General features: G+C 40.7%; 1 protein-coding gene across 15 annotated transcripts in view; it reads right to left on the bottom strand.

The window, feature by feature from the left end:
• The window catches only part of robo2 (roundabout, axon guidance receptor, homolog 2 (Drosophila)), a 252,930-nt gene extending 234,066 nt beyond the window's left edge, over window positions 1-18,864 (bottom strand). For 8 of the 15 annotated variants that reach the window (XM_047593318.1, XM_047593324.1, XM_047593327.1 and 5 more), the window contains exon 1: window positions 18,321-18,863. In XM_047593318.1, the coding sequence (XP_047449274.1) occupies window positions 18,321-18,444 (124 nt within the window). In that variant the 5' untranslated portion in view covers window positions 18,445-18,863. Of the gene's footprint in view, window positions 1-18,320 lie in introns of all 15 variants that reach the window. The other 7 variants (XM_047593328.1, XM_047593329.1, XM_047593330.1 and 4 more) reach the window with 2 other exon arrangements.
• Between the last annotated feature and the right edge of the window lie 288 nt (window positions 18,865-19,152).

The raw sequence follows: 19,152 nt of genomic DNA, 5'->3' as shown, positions 1-19,152 counted from the left end.
TTTCAAAGAATAATTAAGCCTTACATTATTAGGACCAAGGGTGTATCCCCAGTAATTATCACCCCTCTAGTATTACACTCAGCAAGACTGCATGAAAGCATCTTGCCTAATGCGCTCATGTATTAATATTCTGCCGCTGTTTAAAAGACACCCAAATGGCGCAATGAGCCTAATCCTGTCATGCAAAAATTGACACCCTCGTATGCCATCTGTTTAAATACAGTAAATCTGGTTTAACATAATCGAGTCATAACGAAAAGATAGTAATCCTGTAAATTGGGGCAATGAGAGAGACCAATATCTTCCAATGGAAAACTCCAGCTCAGCCACAGAGTTCCAAATATTTCCATCTTGTCACACAGAGTACCAGAGTAGCCTAATGATGCTTGGGATCATTTTTCATTTGTTTGATGTGTTTCACAGATCCAGGTAGTTGCCATTAAAGTGGGTCACTCGACATGTAACTAAATAGTGGATGTGCTTACAGTCAGGCGATCAGGGGAGGTGGCAGTGAAGTAGATTATTAGCTACCTGCTGCCAATGAGTTACTGTAAGCAGCCGAGATGGAGGTTAACCGGCAGGATGGGGGCGTTGGGGGATTTTGCAATTTACTATCCTCCGGCAATTAGCCAGGAAATGCTATGGGCTCTTTGATTGCGGGATGTTTAAAAATGAAAGAGATAAGAGAGAGCCACAGATGTAGCAGCCCTTCCTCATGGTAGACACCAGCTGCAGGCACAAGAGATAGCAGAAGCTCTGATAGTCTCCTAGTCAGACTGAAAGGGCCAGATAGGCAGAGCTGAACTGATTCACTGGTGATAACTCCTGTCAATCAGGCCTTAGGCTTGATTAATACATGCAGCTCATGGGAACATTAGGCCAAATGGGAGGGCTGATGTGAAGGGTTACAGAGAATTGAGTTATGGAGGATGAGTAAAGGTGGATGCAGAAGGGCTGTGCCTTAGTTAATGACAAAGAGTGAAAGAGTAACACGCCGGTTAGGTCAACTCTCATGGGTGAGACATTTGACTGGTTCGCCACGGTCACGTCAGCTTGGGTCAAGGTCAGAGAGAATATGTCACTGTCTTATGGTTTCAATCAAAATTCTGATGAGGGACTTGGTTCTGTCCGTAACCCCTGCCCTTCACTGTCATGTCTGAAGTCCATCTCTCTGGACACCAACCACAGGGACGTCTACACTGTACTGCACTCTTTCTCATCACATTTAATTCCTGTGCGATGTTGGACGAAGACCAGGACAGTCCATTACGTGGGAACTGATAAGAACTAGAACCATTATTAACAGTCTATAATTTGAAATAGGTTAATTTCTTAATGCACTGTTTCCATTTGGGAAAGTGTGTATTGTAAAGTGATAGGTGACTTCAGTTCTCACAAGAATGCTGAATATGGACGGCAAGTCCGTCTGGAGTTATGAAAGGACTTGAGACAGGTTTCTTTATCTCAGTCAAGACATCACATCTTGGGTCTTTACATGGGTAGTGGAATGAATACATTATCACAGTTCTGCCCACATTATTGTGATATCCCATTATATTATGTCGCTGGTGCATTTTGTCAAGGGAAGTCAAACTATTTACTGTCTAGTTTAGTATTGTAACTATGTTACTGTCTACGTTTCGGTAGACCTGCTTGAAAAAGGGGGAAAATGTGGAGGCGGGCCCATTTTATTTAATGTATTTCATTTAAAACTGTAAAGACTGTCTTTACATCTAGTCGGTGTATTTGTCTATTTGAAAATATGATTTATTCTAAGTCAAACTGACTCATTGTATCCGCATCTTCCACATCCTCAAACAATCTTAATATCACACAAGAACTTCCATTTACACTGTCTGCTTTCCAGTTCGAGTGTGCTGCATCACTTTAGTGCTACAAAAATTATGATATCTCTCAGTTCTGCACAGAAACCGATGTTATAAGACTCTGACACATCTCCGAACCAAGTGTTGTTCACCCACACTATCTGCAGTGAGAATATGAGTGAAGCAAACTGTTCAAGTTGTGACATTGACATTTTATAACAACAAAACAAATCTCATTATACAGCACGAGTCCCTGCGGAGACTGCGACACCAAAACCAAAGCAGAAACTGCTGTTAAGCATTGTATTGATTCTTTTCATGCTTATCCCTGCCATGTTTTACCAGGTGTTTTCAATTCACAACTGTCCTTGAAGCCTTGTACTTCAAGTCAGAACACACTGAGACAAATCTCTCCTACATCCCTTCCCTTCTTCCCAGCGTTAACCCTAATGACCCGAGTCAAAGAAAAGCGAGAAAAAACTAATTCTGTGTAACTTTTTTAATGTCTACTGCTGATTAAGATAAAGCCAGCCTTTCTCGTTTCATAGTGATTCTCCTTCCCACTCCCTTTTGGAGCCAATTTTGTTTGGTGGGGAACAATGGTAAGATAAAGCTGAGAGCAGGCGAGTTCTCTAATCTGAGGAGCAGTGGTGGAGCAGTCGGGGTGACGTGGGAGAGTAGTGCGCTTTCAGAGCTTGGACAGATAAAAAAAAAAAAAAGAAAAAAAAAAGGGGATGATTGGGATCAGGAGTTTGATGTTGGGTATAAGATAACAAAGACAGCGTGTCATCCCAATGGGACAAGGTTGAGAAAATAACAGCCCTTCTGTCTCTCTCCCTTTTTTTTTTTTTTTTTTTTTACTGAGTAAGGGATTTAAACGAACAAGTACAATGTAGGAAATTTTTTAAAAAAAGCTCTTTGTGCTTTTCGCTTTCATTCAGTTCAATTCAGTGACTCTAAATACAGATGCAAATGAAAATAATAACTGTTCAAATGTTCAATCATGCTGCCCTGATGTCACATGAGGACGCAATTACAGATCAAGTGTATGTGAAGTCAAAGAAGCATCTCATCTGGCCTCTAATAAGCTAAAAGTGGGCATAAGCACAGCTAAAGGCTCAGCTGCAGAGCGAACATGCTGCGTCAATGTTTTTTTTTTTTTTTTTAATAATTGTGGTGACTGGAGAAACTAAAAGCAGAAGTGCAATTTCCTGGTGCGACCAGTAAAAAAAAAAAAAAAAAAAAAAAATGCTGCTTCACCTACCAGTGCACAAGCAGGATCCTTTTCTTCACACAAGTACACTCACATAAGCGGTATGTGGCTACTGTTGTAACTAATAATTCATTTAAAGGCTGTTTAAATACATTATACACATTGAAATATGGTCACCACAGAAATGTAACTTTAAAAAAAATATATGTGTGTGTGTGTGTTCACCTCTGATTTCTTATACCGATTACATTTAATGAGCCGTGGCTTTTCCAAATATGGAATATTTATGCAAAACAAGCCACATAAAAATCACTATAACACATAGTTGGAGTCAGTTAAATTCATTGAAACTATTGCAAAAAAAACCCACTCTGCATATAATGATAGGTCAACAGAGTAATAAAGTGTTATGTACAAGGGGGTAAGAGTAGCTATGGCTAGCGATGCCTTTCCCTTGAGGATCAGTGAAGTAAACCATTACAGCACATACAATAAAATATTCATACATGATCATGATGGCCTATTTACAGAGGCGCCGCACCTTCCATGTCCTAGTCACTGTGCAGTGAATCGGGAAGGTTTGAGGTTCTGTTATCATCCATTTAAATAGCTGTGCATTTAAGAATGATGTGTATAGCACTGACTACCTCAGTGTCCACATTTCCTATCTTAGCAACTATATTTTGTTCCAGTTTTATAGCATTCCTTTAATTCCCAGCCCACATTGTATATACGCACTGTATGTACTACTTTCAAATTAGATATCATCTTTCACTGGTTTCTCTATATGTTTCTTACCTAATTCTGCGCTACTGTGATGGTAATTTCCCATTCATGGGATAAATAAACATTGTCTTATGTTTGAGACTGTTACTACTGACAAGTCAAGGCCAAAACGTTGGCATTTTGGCCCATAAGTAGCTTATAAGAATAAATCATTGCACCGTTGGAAATAAGCCACTACTATGATTCTTGGGTGTGAGAGGGCTGCTTTCCTATAATATCCCCATCATTAGATTCACCTGTGGTCACAAACTGTCAACTCACATCTGCTCATTCATCTGTTTGAGTCAAGGTCTATCCTCTCAGCTGTTACTATAGGCTGCCACCAAGCACAGATTTGGGGCATGTGTGGGCACGGATGAAATTATCTTCATTAATTGGGACAGTGCTCCAATATGCTAATTGAGTCTTCTTAATCACTCACGCATGTTGACTGCAAAAAGAGTTTTGGCGCTATCACAAACTGAATAATTGCATCACCACATCTGTGAAGATGTCCAACTAAGTGGTGGAAACACTGCACGCATTATTAGCAGCAAAAGCGAGACCATTAGCGAAGATATGTGTGGCGAACCCTCACAGTCAGCAGCTACTTGAGTAACACTGGGATTGAACTTGCTTGTCAAATTGCAGTTCGGCAGTTTTACTTCTCAGATTCTTGCAGTGTAACACCTCTCCCGAGCTCCCCGTTCATAAGCAGTGACACTTTCCACCAGCTTTTCATGGCTCCTTGGAGACACGTATTTGCAATGCAAGTGTAGCAGAGCAGCAAGTTCAGCCTCCAATGAATCCGCGCGACTTCAAGCGAGGTGCCCCCCTTTCTTTTGTACGAGCAGGTGTTATTCAAACTAAGACGAGCTTGTCAGAATCTAAAATAAGATTTGACAACAAACGGGGAACAGAACACAGCGCCGGATAGCAGATATTAGATATTTATAGAAGTTATTCAGACCATCAACAACAGAAGGGAGAAACACAAATAGTTTAATCTCCAAACCAAAGGGTCCAGTTTTCTTTTTTCTTGAGCTTGCAAACAAACATTTATTCCATCGCTCAAATTTGAGAGTTTGTCAAAAACGGCCCCGTTACCGCACAGTGAAATCTTCTCCCTCTATTCAGCACTGAAGCTACAGTACAGGATAAGAGCTTCTCAGGAAGCCAGACAGCCATTCTTCTTCTAAATTTGCATATCCTTCTGAGACAAGCTTGGCTTCGGATTCAAAAGGACAGAAAAGGAAACAAACACGTACAAAAGCAAAGCTCATTCACCAAGCTTTTGTATTTGAATAATCCAAGGCACGCTCTGTCTCAAATACTTTGCTACAGCAATCCAAAGCAGACGTCCATATTTTACGTATACAAATTTAACGGCTACTACGGCTGGAGAGATTAAGACATCGCTATTTTAGTACATCAGCTGCTTCTCTTTTAATTGAAAAATAAATAAATATATATATAAATGAGCCAAGAAGTAGTTTTGCTGACGGATTCATTCGTCGGCTCTAATGCTCTTAAAAAAAAGCTTGCAGAGTTGCATGTTGTTGCTATCATGGCAGTGATGCACTGGTGCTGATCCCTAAATAAGATTTCATCCCCTGCTCCATGGATTAGAGTAGTGAAAAGATTCAGCTGTAACATATTATCTTCTCCACATGTGGGGCGAAAAAAAAACGAGAAAAAAATGGGGGGAAAAAAGGGAAGCCATGTCTCCGAGAGTGTGATATGTCTGTTACAGTCTTACAGAGCTCTTCACTCAGTCTCTCGAATTTCAAGGTCTGTTGTAACAAATGAAAGCACCGGAGGAAAAGAGTGAAGAGCGATGACACACAGGGCTTACTAACTTCAGTCAAGTTTTGAGACAGTAAGCTCGCATCCTTGCTCTCAGCTTTCTTACACTGTCAACCGGAGCTGACAGAACAAAACCATACCTGATATCCGACCACACACTGTTCCCTAGCTCCATCTAATAATAGTGTGTGCAGGTGATGGCCACCTGACTGGATTCTGCAGTGTAATTTACTTTTTCTGCACCTTGCAGCAAAAAGGCCTCACACCTCTCATAAGGAACTCTTTACAGTGTCTTTAGTGACATATATTTACCATGTCTGATTGCACCTTTAAACACAGTGAACTATATATACCCCTCCTTACAATTCTTAAAACATATGATCCAAACCTTGTTTAGTACTGAGGTCTGACCCAGATTATCTGGTACTATGAGGGCAGATATGTACTTAAACCTCCTGGTATAGTCAGAATCGGTTTTTAATCTGGATATAAGTTTGGTAACAAGACACTTCATTATAAAATACAGAACAAAAAATATCTCTGCACACAACAGAGGTGTTATCAGAGTGATTTTGTTCAATCAGATCGACAGGTATGACTAATATGCCATTACTCCTCTGTCCAGCAATGCATAAAAAAATAATTAAAAAAAAAAGAGTAAAGAAGGAAGTCCAGGCTGGCTCCCAGGCTGCTCTCAAACTCATCAGGTCCATCCAGATTGATATTTAGGATTTAAAATCCATATAATAGTGTCAATTCATTTACAACAACCAATAGAAAATGTCTCTTACAGCAACCTTTCAGTCTGAAAACACCCTATAAGCTGGGGTCAGACTTTTAAAAGTCTACTTCCTCCAAATATATTGACTATTACTACTCTCCTAACACCCCTCAGAACATTTGAGTCCACTGTTTGAACTATAAAATAGCAGCATTCTCTGAAAAAAAAAGTATTATATTACCTGTAAGAAAGAGCAGCAAGGATCCCTGCATAATGGTCAAGTAAAAATGTGTTTTCCCTTAATGTTTAATGTATCACTGATGCAGTCTTGCATAACTCATTAGTGATATTTTACTTTCTTAACTTGACATTTTCTGTGGTTCTTCCAAATGTTATCACCGTTTATGCAAAAATAAACTATAAAGTCTTAAGCGTGAAATACACAAAGACAAAGTCAACTTAGTTTTACACAGATCAGGTATAACATTATGACCACCTTCCTGATGTTGTGTAGGTCTCCCTTGTTCCTCCAAAAAAAGAATGGACATTGGTCTTCTGAGGATGTCCTGTGGTGTCTGGCAACAGGATGTTGTCCGTGTTTTTTTTTTTTAAGTTGTTCCAAAAACATTTTGTATGTGTGTGTGTCAGGCTGCATCCTGCTGGGGATGGCTGCTGCCACCAAGGAGTGGTGGTCTAGGTCTGGTCTAGGTGGGTGGTACATGTTTAAGTAACATCCACACGAATGCCAGGTCCAAAAGTTTCCGAACGCAACACTGTCTTGTCACAAAATGGTCAACGTTATTCACTTCTCCTGTCAGTGGTTTTAATGTTGTGGCTGATCGGTGCTCGTTCCATGTCTGAAAAAAGGCTCAATAGAGTAGAAAACCTTTATTTGTCCCACAATGGGGAAACTGCAGTTAAGGACTAGGTAAAGTGTGTGGATTGTACTTTTCATTCACACACCTTCTCATGGAGCATTACATGTATTGTGGGTAATGGTGAGGTGGCTCATTAAGCTGAGCTGGTGGCACGGCAGAAAGGCTTCCAGGTAGAGACTCTGATGGCTACCCACAGTGCACAGCTGGGGGCGCTTGGTCGGGCACAGGAAATTTCCTCGGTCCTGTACTGTGGAGCAGAAGCAGGTGAAGCCATTCTTTGTCACACTTCTTCATGTGTGACCGCAGGTATATGGATACTGTCACGCCACTCAGTCACAGAAGTGAGGTCAATACTATGAGTGTAGAATAAGTAGTTTTTCCTTATTGTCGGAATTAATGTACACAGGAAATACAATTACATAAAATAGACATCAGTGTGGTTTTATAGTCTTTATATCTCAACACAAACTGTTTTACTACACATAACTTATATCTGATGTAAGTTGAGAAATTTGCTCCACAGAATGTCACAGAGATCTCTATTCCTAGCCTGCTCCTGCCTCCGGAGCTGCCCTGCCTTCCCCCTCAAAATGAGCTTTTCACCTTTAATTATCCAGCGTCTGCCGTGGTAAGGAGTGGAGACAATGTTGCACACACCCATTAACACAAAAAACCTGTTTGAAGAAAACAAATGCCTTCTGCCTCCTGTTCTGAAGTTCGTTTAACAATGTCCTCGAGCCACCATTCTCCAATGTGTGAGGAAGTGCCGGCAAACAAGACATCCATCAAATTGACAGACAAAACAAATTACAAGGCAAACAGAACCTTAATGTGTCACCAGAGCTAATGGTGTCAAGGCTGGTTGGCAGTAGACCCAGACACTCACATGCTGCTGCTGTCACACTCGCACGGCCTTGCTCTTCAACTCTGGAAATGCCTAACTGAAGAGGAGAGAAGGATGACTCCTGGGCAACACTCAGGTATTAACACCCTGCACGCTATTAACAATCTATCAAACCTATATTCATAAAAGTCCATTAAACCACAGCAAGTCAGAACAAGAGGCTTTCATGCAGGTATGATCTATCTGCACCGTGGCTTGTGCTCACAAGTGAGATTATTCTTTAAATGAATGATGCAGACTCCGCACAGCCAATAAAAGTGTAATTACATGCCTTGGGCTTTGGTGACAAAGCTTTTGCTGGTGACAGCTATCTGAAAATGAGCAAGAAAGGATTACCTTCACTTTTCATCCAGCCTTGGCATGATCACCTCTCTGCAGGGGTCACCTTGGACGAAATGCCACAATTTTACCAGTCATTAAACTCTTAATCCAGCCTCAGTGTGCAGACTCTCATCTCATCTTTCAAAGCATCCATGGCTTGGTATCATTTCATACTGCCACTGCATCATAGCTACCAATTCCAGCAGAAAGCAAAGGTGAGGAACCTCTGCTGAAACATTTATCTCATGGGAGAGACCACAGAGTTCACCGGGATACAACATTTTCTTATTTCATATATTTTACAGGCTTAAGCATAAATGTTCCTGGCAGGTGAAGCAATATCCTGAGAATTACTTTGTTTTACACCCATTGCCTTTGGGTTAATATTCCACACGATATTTTGGTCTGTGCAGGAAATCGTGCTCCGGAACCTACGCGGGGCATCAGCTGGAAGATTACAGGGGCCACTTGTTAATATTCGTCTCGCCGTATTTGCAAAGCAGAGGCATTACATATTCAGAGATGGTGAGAGATTTTTCATGGCAGGTAAACTCAACATGATAAATTGGACAATAAACAGTCTAATCCAACAACACAAAAGTGCACAGAGGAATAATGCCGCACTAAATATGACCTCACGAAAACAAGCTGCATGTCACAGCAGCGAAGCGAAAAAATATTACGGTCACAGTCACATGCAGGCGCATTCACTTGGTTTTATAATTGAAATTTATATGGCATAACAGCTGAATATAACCACAAACAGTTGGGTTTTTTTACTGTGACGAACAGAACTTTCTGTCATACAACACATTTATAGCTATTATGTTTTTGTTTTTAATACCATGAGAAGATGAAGTCTAGTTAGGGCTGGTTGGTATACCGGTTCATACCGAATACTGATATATCTTTTCATTATGATATGAATTATTAATATACCAGCATTGATTACAAAGCGTTCGGAACACCACGCAGAAAAAACTTTTTTTTTTATCGAGACCAGACGTCCTCGATTTCTGGAGACAGTCCCCGTTTTGGATGACCTGTCCCCCGACTAAAGCTGTCCTCGAAAATGTCCCCAGTTTTATCTTTTTATGAATGAGGAAAAAAAAAAAACGTTGTGCACATACTACAATTACTACGGTAGTCGGTCGTGCTGCCATTGACATCACAGATATAGTAGTTTAACTATGTTTATATATGAATAAATATGGAGAGAATATATATATACACACACACACACCTAGATCTAGTTGCCTTATTTTCATTCTGTCAACAAAAACTATACTAAGATATGATTATTTTACATTTGTCTTCTTCTTGTACATGCTAACAACACAAGCTTGCAGTGTCAGAATATAACTGATGTAAGCCACTGTGCTAACTTCTCTGATGTAAGCTTCCACTTATCAGCTTTGTCAGTTTTGAGCACCAAGTAGCAGAGTGACAGTCCATTGGGTTTTAATGACATAACATATCAATATGTTTTGAATGTTTTTCCAAAGAAACTTGCTCTCAAAGCTGTTAGACTTGAAGCAACGACTTGCAACTTCTCATCTATACATTCAAAACTGGTTCAATCCTGTCAGAAGGTAACGCCCCAAGCCAGAGTTCACTTCCAGCAGTTCCTCAAAACTCGCTAATAATGTGGTCATATTTAAACATGACCGATAAGACAGCTGTGATTTTAATCAATCAATCTTAGTAATGGGAACAGGAAGTTAATCCATTGTTATGCATTATTCGTCTGTAAATTAAGGTCTCCGAGGTTAATTAACTAGTGGGCTAAGGACAATGTTAATAATGCAGCACTAATATAGGGCAGGTAATAACACACTTGAGAATGTCCTTCTCAACTCCAGCTTACAGTTCTTCTCTGAGTAAAATAGCAGCTGTATGCTGACAGTTTGCATTTTCGACAAAATCTTCAGAGTGACTGACATTTACGAGTATTTAAGAGTATAAATGGTGTACATGGGATTTCCTTTGGTTTTAATCATCCTGAAACAGAATAGCTTTTTAAACAAAGTGAAATGTGAAGATTATCAAAATAAATCAGCTAAAACACATTTACCAACATCACTGAATTGTTTCCATCTCTGATAAAATTCTAGTACTTTTAAATGAGCGAAAAAATGACAAAAAATCATAAGTCGTTATGATTAATTTACTCAAGTCTTGTTTGAAAGTAATACAATAAGGCAATTACGTTTTTTCCAATAACAACTGTGAATATCAGTTGTATTCCAAGGGGCCCGTATGAATCTTAAGATTTCTTTAGACTCCAGTGAACAATGGAAAATCTTTACATCTGACGTTATCTTTACAATATCCATAGGATTATATCACGATTGTATAGCTAATGTGTTACGTGTGATATTCACAGTATTTTTTACTTGCGTGCAACTATCAACCTCCGACATGCTTCCAGCAAACACAGTCGAAGTTTAAAACTTAAAACTTCAAAGCCATTTGCCCTTTCGGTGACATCTGAAGGCAAGAGAGAGCTTCTGCTTAACACGCTTGGTAATGCAAAATGTAAAGAGGGTCTTTGTAGACACCTTAATCTGGCAGTGAAATCCCTTGCTTCGTATAAATACTGCACTGACATATTTCACACAAAGCCAGCTTCCCGCTGCCTCTCCTGGGGTCCAAAACGACATTCAGAATCTAGTTGGACAGAGTTCCTACGCAGAACCCCGATAAGGCAAAAATGAAGCTCCCTTTTAAATTTCAGGGTTCCGCATCTGACCGACCATATCACCGGTGATATTAAATTAGTTTTAATTCGACAAAACACAGCTGCACTGTGAACACTTTAGGGGAGCAAACATAGGAAGTGACAAGCAGTGTTGTGGTGACAAGAGACCATATAGTGTAAATAAAAGGAAGTGAGTTGCATCGATTACTGCAAAAAATAAAAATAAAAACCTTTAGCAACATGATGAGCAGGTACCAGGTTGAATTCATCTCAACTTGTGCTGACCAGCGCGAGCATCTGATGATGGCATTTACCCACGCTGATAACAGGCCCAGAGACAGGCTATGTCTTTGGCAGCATTTCCTTTTCAAAGACAGAGTGGCTCCGTACGTACGTGCACATTTGGCTTTTTTCATTCACTTCACATATTTTGGGATGGGAAGTACACAAGAGGGTTACAAAAGCAACGAGAGACTAGAACATGGACGAAAAATTAATTACTTTATTTGTGGATGAAGCTTTAATCTTTAGTGCAAACAGTTGTACATTTTTCTTATGGTGTTTTGCATTGCGTTCACTGAGCATAGCCTAAGCATAGCTTGCAGATGTATTATCATGACGTAGACAATGTTTGCAACGTTGACGTCACACATGCATCAAACTTCGCCACTCAGAGAGGACTGACAATGGCCCTGTGTCAGTTATACACCATTAAACTAGCAGCCATTGTCCATTAAAGACAGGGGCATCCAGGAAATCCGAATAACACCAGTACGGTCCTCTGAGCCATGTCCCTCCATTAGAATGTTCCCATTTTTTAATGTGCTCCTCCATCCAGCACAGCACTATCTGCATCCCAGCTCTACGCTGGCACAGGAAGAGGCCGTTTCTTGACACACAATATTGGACAAGACAGTAACATGGAACATTTAGAGGAGGATGGAGAGGCTACCGTCGCACCAGGCTTGCCAGCTGTGATAATGATGTATAATTTAATTGAAGGCTGTGCTTCTATCCTCCACAGAACTCAAACTGCTCCTCTCTTGTCAATGCATTATTCAGGCTAATGGTGACCCTGAAATAGAAAAAAGCTTCTTATCTCTTTAAAGTTTTATTGCAAAGAGCAAAGAGAGGTAAAGGAGGTATATCGAAAGAAAGCAAGTTAGAGTGAGGCAGAGAGTCACAGATGAGGTAAAAAAGCTTAGTGAGAAGTAGTTCTGTCTACTGGCATGCTTTTATGGAGGATTCCTGTTTCTGTCCGCGACAGCGTCATCTTCCTGGCAACAGTGGAAAAATTCAATTGGGCAGAGACGCTGATGTTACTCTTTTCTTAGCTGATGACATTTCCGAGGAAATAAAACAAAACAAATGCTTTGGAGAGAGTTAAAAAAAAAGAGGTTTAACGCTCTCTCCTCTGCTCCTCCAGCTCGATTTTTTCGCAGTGGAAGTATTTAAATGAAAAAATGTCAAACAATCATCATCTCATGCGAGCAAGTAAATTAAAGAGAGAAGCAAGAAGGGAAGAAAAATATCGTATGCAGTAAACCACTCATGCATACACTATTACACGCCAACCATCTTGGTTATGTGATCAAGAAGATACTGCTACGTGGTCGTATCTGAGTCAGAGGGGGACAAGGTGAAAGGGTCCGCGCCCATAAAACGCGCCCACTTCCATACATCAAGCTAAGTTGTCATATTTACAGTCTGAAATCCAACCATAAAACATTGTTATTGTAAAGTGTAATTTCCTCTGCAATTAGAAATCAGCTTCATTAGAGGACGTGCGACAGGAATGTGGCAATTAAGCCGCGCTGTATATGGCGAGTGGCTTGTGGTGGTTAGGAGTACTAAGTGAAACACCCAGTGACACACATTTACTGAATCAGTTATTTCACTTCCTCGGTCTATATTTGGCCACTAGTGTTTCTTCAGACAGATCAATTATGTAACCATTAATTGTCTTTTATGCTAAGCTGTGAAATGATTCTATATTCTGCAACTAATGATGAAACATTCTTACCTTTGTTACCAAACTTTATCTCGGATCTGGAGAAGATCACAGAGGTTGTCTAAAAGCAGCCTTTAAAGGGCAATTTAAATGTAATCGGTAAAATCTATTCCAAACCCACATATAGCTTCTCTTATCGTTCATGCCCTCACGGAAAACACGGTACAATCAGGGCACCATGGTGGGCAGATGTTTGCCGGCCTGACCTCTTTGTCTCCATGTTCAGCTGCACTTGCAAGCTGCAACATCAACACAATGAGATCTAAGACTAAACCTATTCAAAACCCAATCTTATAAATAGAGAGAACCATTAAGGTTAGAAAAGCTAGAATGACTCACTAGACGTGGTAATCAAACAGAAAACATGAAGAAACCCTGGGCCAGCCTATAAATGAACAGCCCTCCATCACGTCTGGGTGAGTCACGACACTCAGACCCTTACATAACATCAAAGAAAAAGAAGTTAATATTTAGATATTCCTATTGCGATGTTGTTGTAAATGTGTCTAAATCTTATGAGCTAATTCATTATAATACAGTACAGTGAGACCGCAGTGTTGGAACGGCTCAACGCTGTTCACACTCCAAACCGAGTAGTAGTAACATTTACCTAATGTTGACTCAATCCTGTTACCACTGTATCTGTAATCTCGCCCACACTTTTCGGTTTGTACAAATTGTGCTTATTTCTAACGAGGTGTGGGCGTACATAAGGCATGCGCATTTGAGAAAATTATTCTTCTCAACTTGCAGTGGTACAATGCTTAATGATCTAATTGGATTGAAAAAAGCAACAGCGTGCAATCTTTTCTGCCTTTCTAGTCTTTTTTTCCCCCCCATCATGATTGAGTAATTATCAGGGAAATACTTCACTCATTAGAGCTGACTTGTAAACATTTCGCTTATAAAAAATTCAAAAAACTGAAAACACGCCCTACATTTTTTGCTGTGGAATCAAACTGAGTCAGCAGGACGGCAAAACATCACAGGAACACGATAGTGAGTGAGTTCCCCCCGTTTGTCTGTGACAGCCCTTATACTGTGTCCCCGCCCCAAGACACGAGTCACAACATATTAATTGTAAAAGTAATGTCAGTGATTTAATTTTCCTGTTAGGCCACAGCCTAATTTTCCCCCCATTTCTTTGCATAATATTTCTATCCCCGCAGCCAGTTCTGACTTCCTGCTAGGGCCAGGAAATGAGAGGCACATGGGGGGGGCTGGGGGAAGATAGCCATTAATAGTAACTATGAAAAGAGACTGGTTCATAAAGTAGTATACTTAGGAAAATGTTGTAAGAGCAGACCTGCTCCAATAACAACACAAAGATATCCTGGAAATCATTGTTAGAGCAACCAACAGCAATAAAAGGAAGTTAAGTCGCCGATAAGAGGTTTATGCTCTTATCCAAAAACATAGATAATTGGAGAGGAACTGCCAAAACGCACACAAATCATTTAAGTTTATTTAAACTAGGAGATTATTTTAAGCACAAAATACAAATGGAAAGAACAACTGAGTCACAAACACCATGAAGTATTATAGTTATAGATAAAGGTGAAAGTGAGCACAAGAAAAAAGGTGCCAGTAAGCTAAGTAGGTTTAAAATTAACCAAAAAGATTGTCAGAAAAGACTAGAATAATCTTGGTTAACCTATGACAGTTAGTTTAAAACCTAATATAGATCAGACCAGTGTTACCTGCAATGTTTAAGAATAGATTTCTCAGTAGATTACCTTGGTGATTACAAAATAATAATAAATAATAAAATAAAAACGCTTATGTTGCGATGGAGCATTTTCATATGGGTTCTTTATTGTTCTCGTGGTCTGACCACCGCTTACTAATTGCACAGTTATAGAGCCTGTGCAGACGCAGTGATAAAGTAAGCAATTTGCGCTGTTGTTCTGCAGAAGGCTACACAATATTCCGGTGTGAGCAGGAAGAGATAATATTAATTCAACCTCTCCTCTCCTGGTCTATAAATCTGATACTCTCTCACTCTCATCCCAGGCGGCCACATACAGTACTCAGCTGTTGTAGAAGGAGCGGTGTGAGTGTTATTTCTGTAATAGGTGTTGGTCACTTCTTTCACCATTACTCTCTCAGTGATTGCCTCAGCAGGAGTCTGTTTAGTAAACCTGTTTTTTGAAAGCATTACAAAAAATGGCCTTGTTTCTGAACCTGGGCTTGTCCACATATCATTTGTCTTCATAGGCAGCATTCCGCTCACCTGGTACTATCTCCACATTACTATTTACTGTAGTTTGGTGGGACTATAATACATCCAATTGGACTTCTCCCCTGTTGCCAGACTCACTTCCGTCTCTGCTGCCTGGTGCATGTGTGATATTACTTATGGAGGCTCTCTCTGCAGGGTGGTATGAGAATAAGGGAGAATAGTAATTTCTTGAATTCGAGACGATGTCTGACACCGCGCATGAGAAATAAATGGGTTGTATCTTAATCACGAGACACTCGGAAACGAGTGCTCCACAGGATGACAATACATAACCCTCAACCGTTGCTTCAACCTTCAACACACAACAGTTGGTACACATGTACACTGTTAATCCAATGACAACCCACAATCAGCCTACATCAAGCTGTGTAAGTCAATGAGGAACACAGTTTGGTTCCAGAAAACCAAAATGTTTTCTTTCTTTCTTTATGGTAGTCTTTTGGGCTGTCCCATGGATACTACTACTACTGGGTTATTATGTAGTGGTGTATAAGTTGCATACACTTTGATTTAAAATCTGTAATGGTATGACGACCAATTACTACAATTGTTATTGTGATATCGTTTCATTCATTATATTAGTTAGTTTATTAATTTTGTTAACTCACCACCTTATTCAACTAATGTTAACCAGGCATGCATGGTTATTTCATTTATTCCTGCAGCTTGTTGTTGTGAACATCAGTATTTTTAAATATAAGGAATCATAGGGTGATGGCAGACGTTAGCAGGATCCTTTCTTCCTTCCCACAGAACCGAAAGAGTGGGTTTTCAACAGAGCTTCAGATCATCATTATCACAAAATGATCAGTCTATTCAGATTGCAGATGTGGTTTGAGATATTTCCATGGGAGTTTGGATCACTTCCCCATCATGCCAATTAATTATTACTGGAATTAATTAAATTAAATGATATTTAGAAGATATATTTTGGGCGGGTAATCACCCACACTCATGCATATCTCATTTTAATGGGAAATATGCGCAGATTGTGTAGATGTTTTGCTGGTGGCATGATCTTGTTTATTTCCCTAACAGGCAAACCTCCTCACAGAGTACACCCAGAGACAGCAGGTCAAATACTAAATACTGTAGAAGTGTCACAGAGATCTCGGCCTTAGGATGATGTAAAGCTATGCAATGGGCACAAATGATTTCCAGTGTACTCTTAGCTATATAAATGGTTATTTAGCTAACAGCGTGCAGTGGGAAGTTACACCAATGCCAAGAAAATGGAAATGTTAAATGTGATAATAAATGTCAATTTAGAGCTAATAAAAACTGGTAAGAAAAACTGAATGACACAATTATTATTCCCACACAGCATCTTCTATTGAGAACGGCACGCTATCCATAAACACTTGTCAACCTTGGCCTGATCTTATCCTAATTATGGGAAATATTAGTCTTCGTTTGTGTCACAAAACCATGATTAAGTAAGAAAGGTTAGCATAATTCGAAGTACGACTGTGGAATGATTTGTTCACTGTGTAAGACAGGGATAGAGTTTATGGTTTAATTACACCGAGGGAGGTCACAGCCCTCCATTTCACCAGAGGCCAGTGGTAGCTGGGATTTCATACTGTATCTGCCTTTACCCTTGGTTTACAGATTGCTGATTCATATTTCCACCAAATGGATCAAATTCCACCCTTGAACACATTCTCCCATCATTTCAAGTGTTTCAGAAATTCAGCTGAGAACTCATCTTGTTTCTGAAACGCACCATCTCTCTTTTTGTCTGCAGACCCTTCTCATAGCATGGGTTTGCTGTCACATCGACAGAAACAAAAACAAGGAAAATGAAACAAGTGTGACAGATATATCACATAAAAACTCATCATTTTTCACATTTATACAGTGAAGGATACCTTGTCATGAAACAAAAAATAAAAGAAATCTTCTTTCTTGTAGTTAAAAGTCTGGTATATGTGAAATCCTGGTCTGAGTCATTAAGTTAGAACTTGTGCGTGCTAATGATACATGTCGGTGAGAGCTGCGTGATCGCGGTACAAGCAGGGTGTAAAAGACTTGCATTTGAAGAAATGTCAAGTAGAGAGTGGGTGAGGGAGAACAAGAGCAAAGTGTCAAGGAATCATTAAATAGATCACGGCGGTGACACTGTCTCTTTGAAGACACGCACATCCCACTGTGCATGAGCCTTGAGTGCTAACAATGCCGATGGGCTGCAGGGAGCATCTCTCAGCCTTCTCACTGAGCACTAGCACCAAGATTAGAGGCTCCTTTAATCCGACAAAGGGGATTAAATGCTACAAGAGAGGCAAGGGGACCGCTCCCATGGAGAGGTTTAGATGAATTATTTACACCTACCTTCAAGACTGGTGATCTAAGTCTTTAAACCAAAAATCACAGTTCTGAGACACTGGTGGCATGTCCTGCCAACCAAACATTCCAGGGTGCCCGGATAAATGTGATCTCTCGCAACACGACCGCCACACGGAGAGCAGGAAGTGTATGAGGATTTGAAAACAGACCTTTAAAATACTTAAAGACTGGAGCAAGACCAGTAAAACCCACACCGTAAACTTAAATGCTTACTCTTGGACAGCTACGCTTGGCTAGCTCTGCGATGTTGGACGTGCCAATCAATGGACATAAGTGGGGCTCATACCTCTGCACTCCAAAAAAAATAAACTTTGAGCACACCTCTGCTGCCACAGTGAGTCATATTTGTAGAGGCAGGCATTACATCAAAGTCCAGACTTTTACATACATCTAAATGGGGTTGAACAACCAAAAGAGTTCCAAGGCAAGGTCAGTCTGATTATCCTCCCACATTTTCCACACTCACCCCATCCAAGATCGCCTCAACATGACATCCAGGTACATGTCAGCTCACATGATTCACATCTCAAACACTCCCATTAACAGCCATAACAAGCACGTTTCACGGTCGTCCATCATCACTTACCCCCCTTGTTCCATCTGCCTTTAGTCCTTGCCTGATAGGTGAGTTCGGGGCAGCCAGAGAACACCAAGAGAAAAAAAACAAGTTCAAACACAGAAAGAAATCCAGACTTTGCCCTGGAAAACATGTCCAAGAGTTTCTGGCAGCCAAGTCACTTTCACATGGCTGTGTTTCCTCCTAGTGCGGCGCGGCTGTGGCGCATGGTAACCCACGCGTGGGCTGTCATCATCAGTCACGCTGGTGTCAGCAGTGGGTCTCTAGTCCTACCATGCTGCTCTGTGATGCCCCGGCTGGGTGCTGGTCTTCACTGACGCCGGAGATCCGAGTGAAGCCACATTTCTCCCTCGCGTAAGCCCTGCCTCACCACCGGAGCGCACGGGAACCAAACAGGAACACACAGCTTGCCATGCGACGCCACGGCTCAGCTACGCTCGGCTCTGTGCATCGGAACTCGCTCTCACTCAAGCTTGCTCTCTCTCACACACTCACACACACACACACTCCCTCTCTCTCCGTCTCTCTCACGCTCACTGCTGCCACCACTACAGATGCTGATGCTGCTGCTGAATTATTTCCCTCCTCACTCTGGGTTTCACAGGGAATTCATTCCTCAGTGCACCATCTTTTGCTTAGAGCTTTACATCATGGGGGGAGATGAGAGGTAGGTGCGCAATCCACCACTGGCACTCTAGGAAGGAGTTTCTCCATGGGTGTGTTGGAATGAGGCTGTCAGGTTGTGTAAACCAGCGCACGCATGTAATAATAACTGCTACCTGGTCCTCACATGTAGGTCCTCATTTGTAAAGATGCTGTTCATCAGGAGGGCATTTGCATT

This window comes from Mugil cephalus, chromosome 9, assembly GCF_022458985.1.
Source record: "Mugil cephalus isolate CIBA_MC_2020 chromosome 9, CIBA_Mcephalus_1.1, whole genome shotgun sequence".
Taxonomy (NCBI): domain Eukaryota; kingdom Metazoa; phylum Chordata; class Actinopteri; order Mugiliformes; family Mugilidae; genus Mugil; species Mugil cephalus.
Note: the sequence above shows the minus strand (reverse complement) of the source record. Positions and strands in the feature narration are given on the sequence as shown.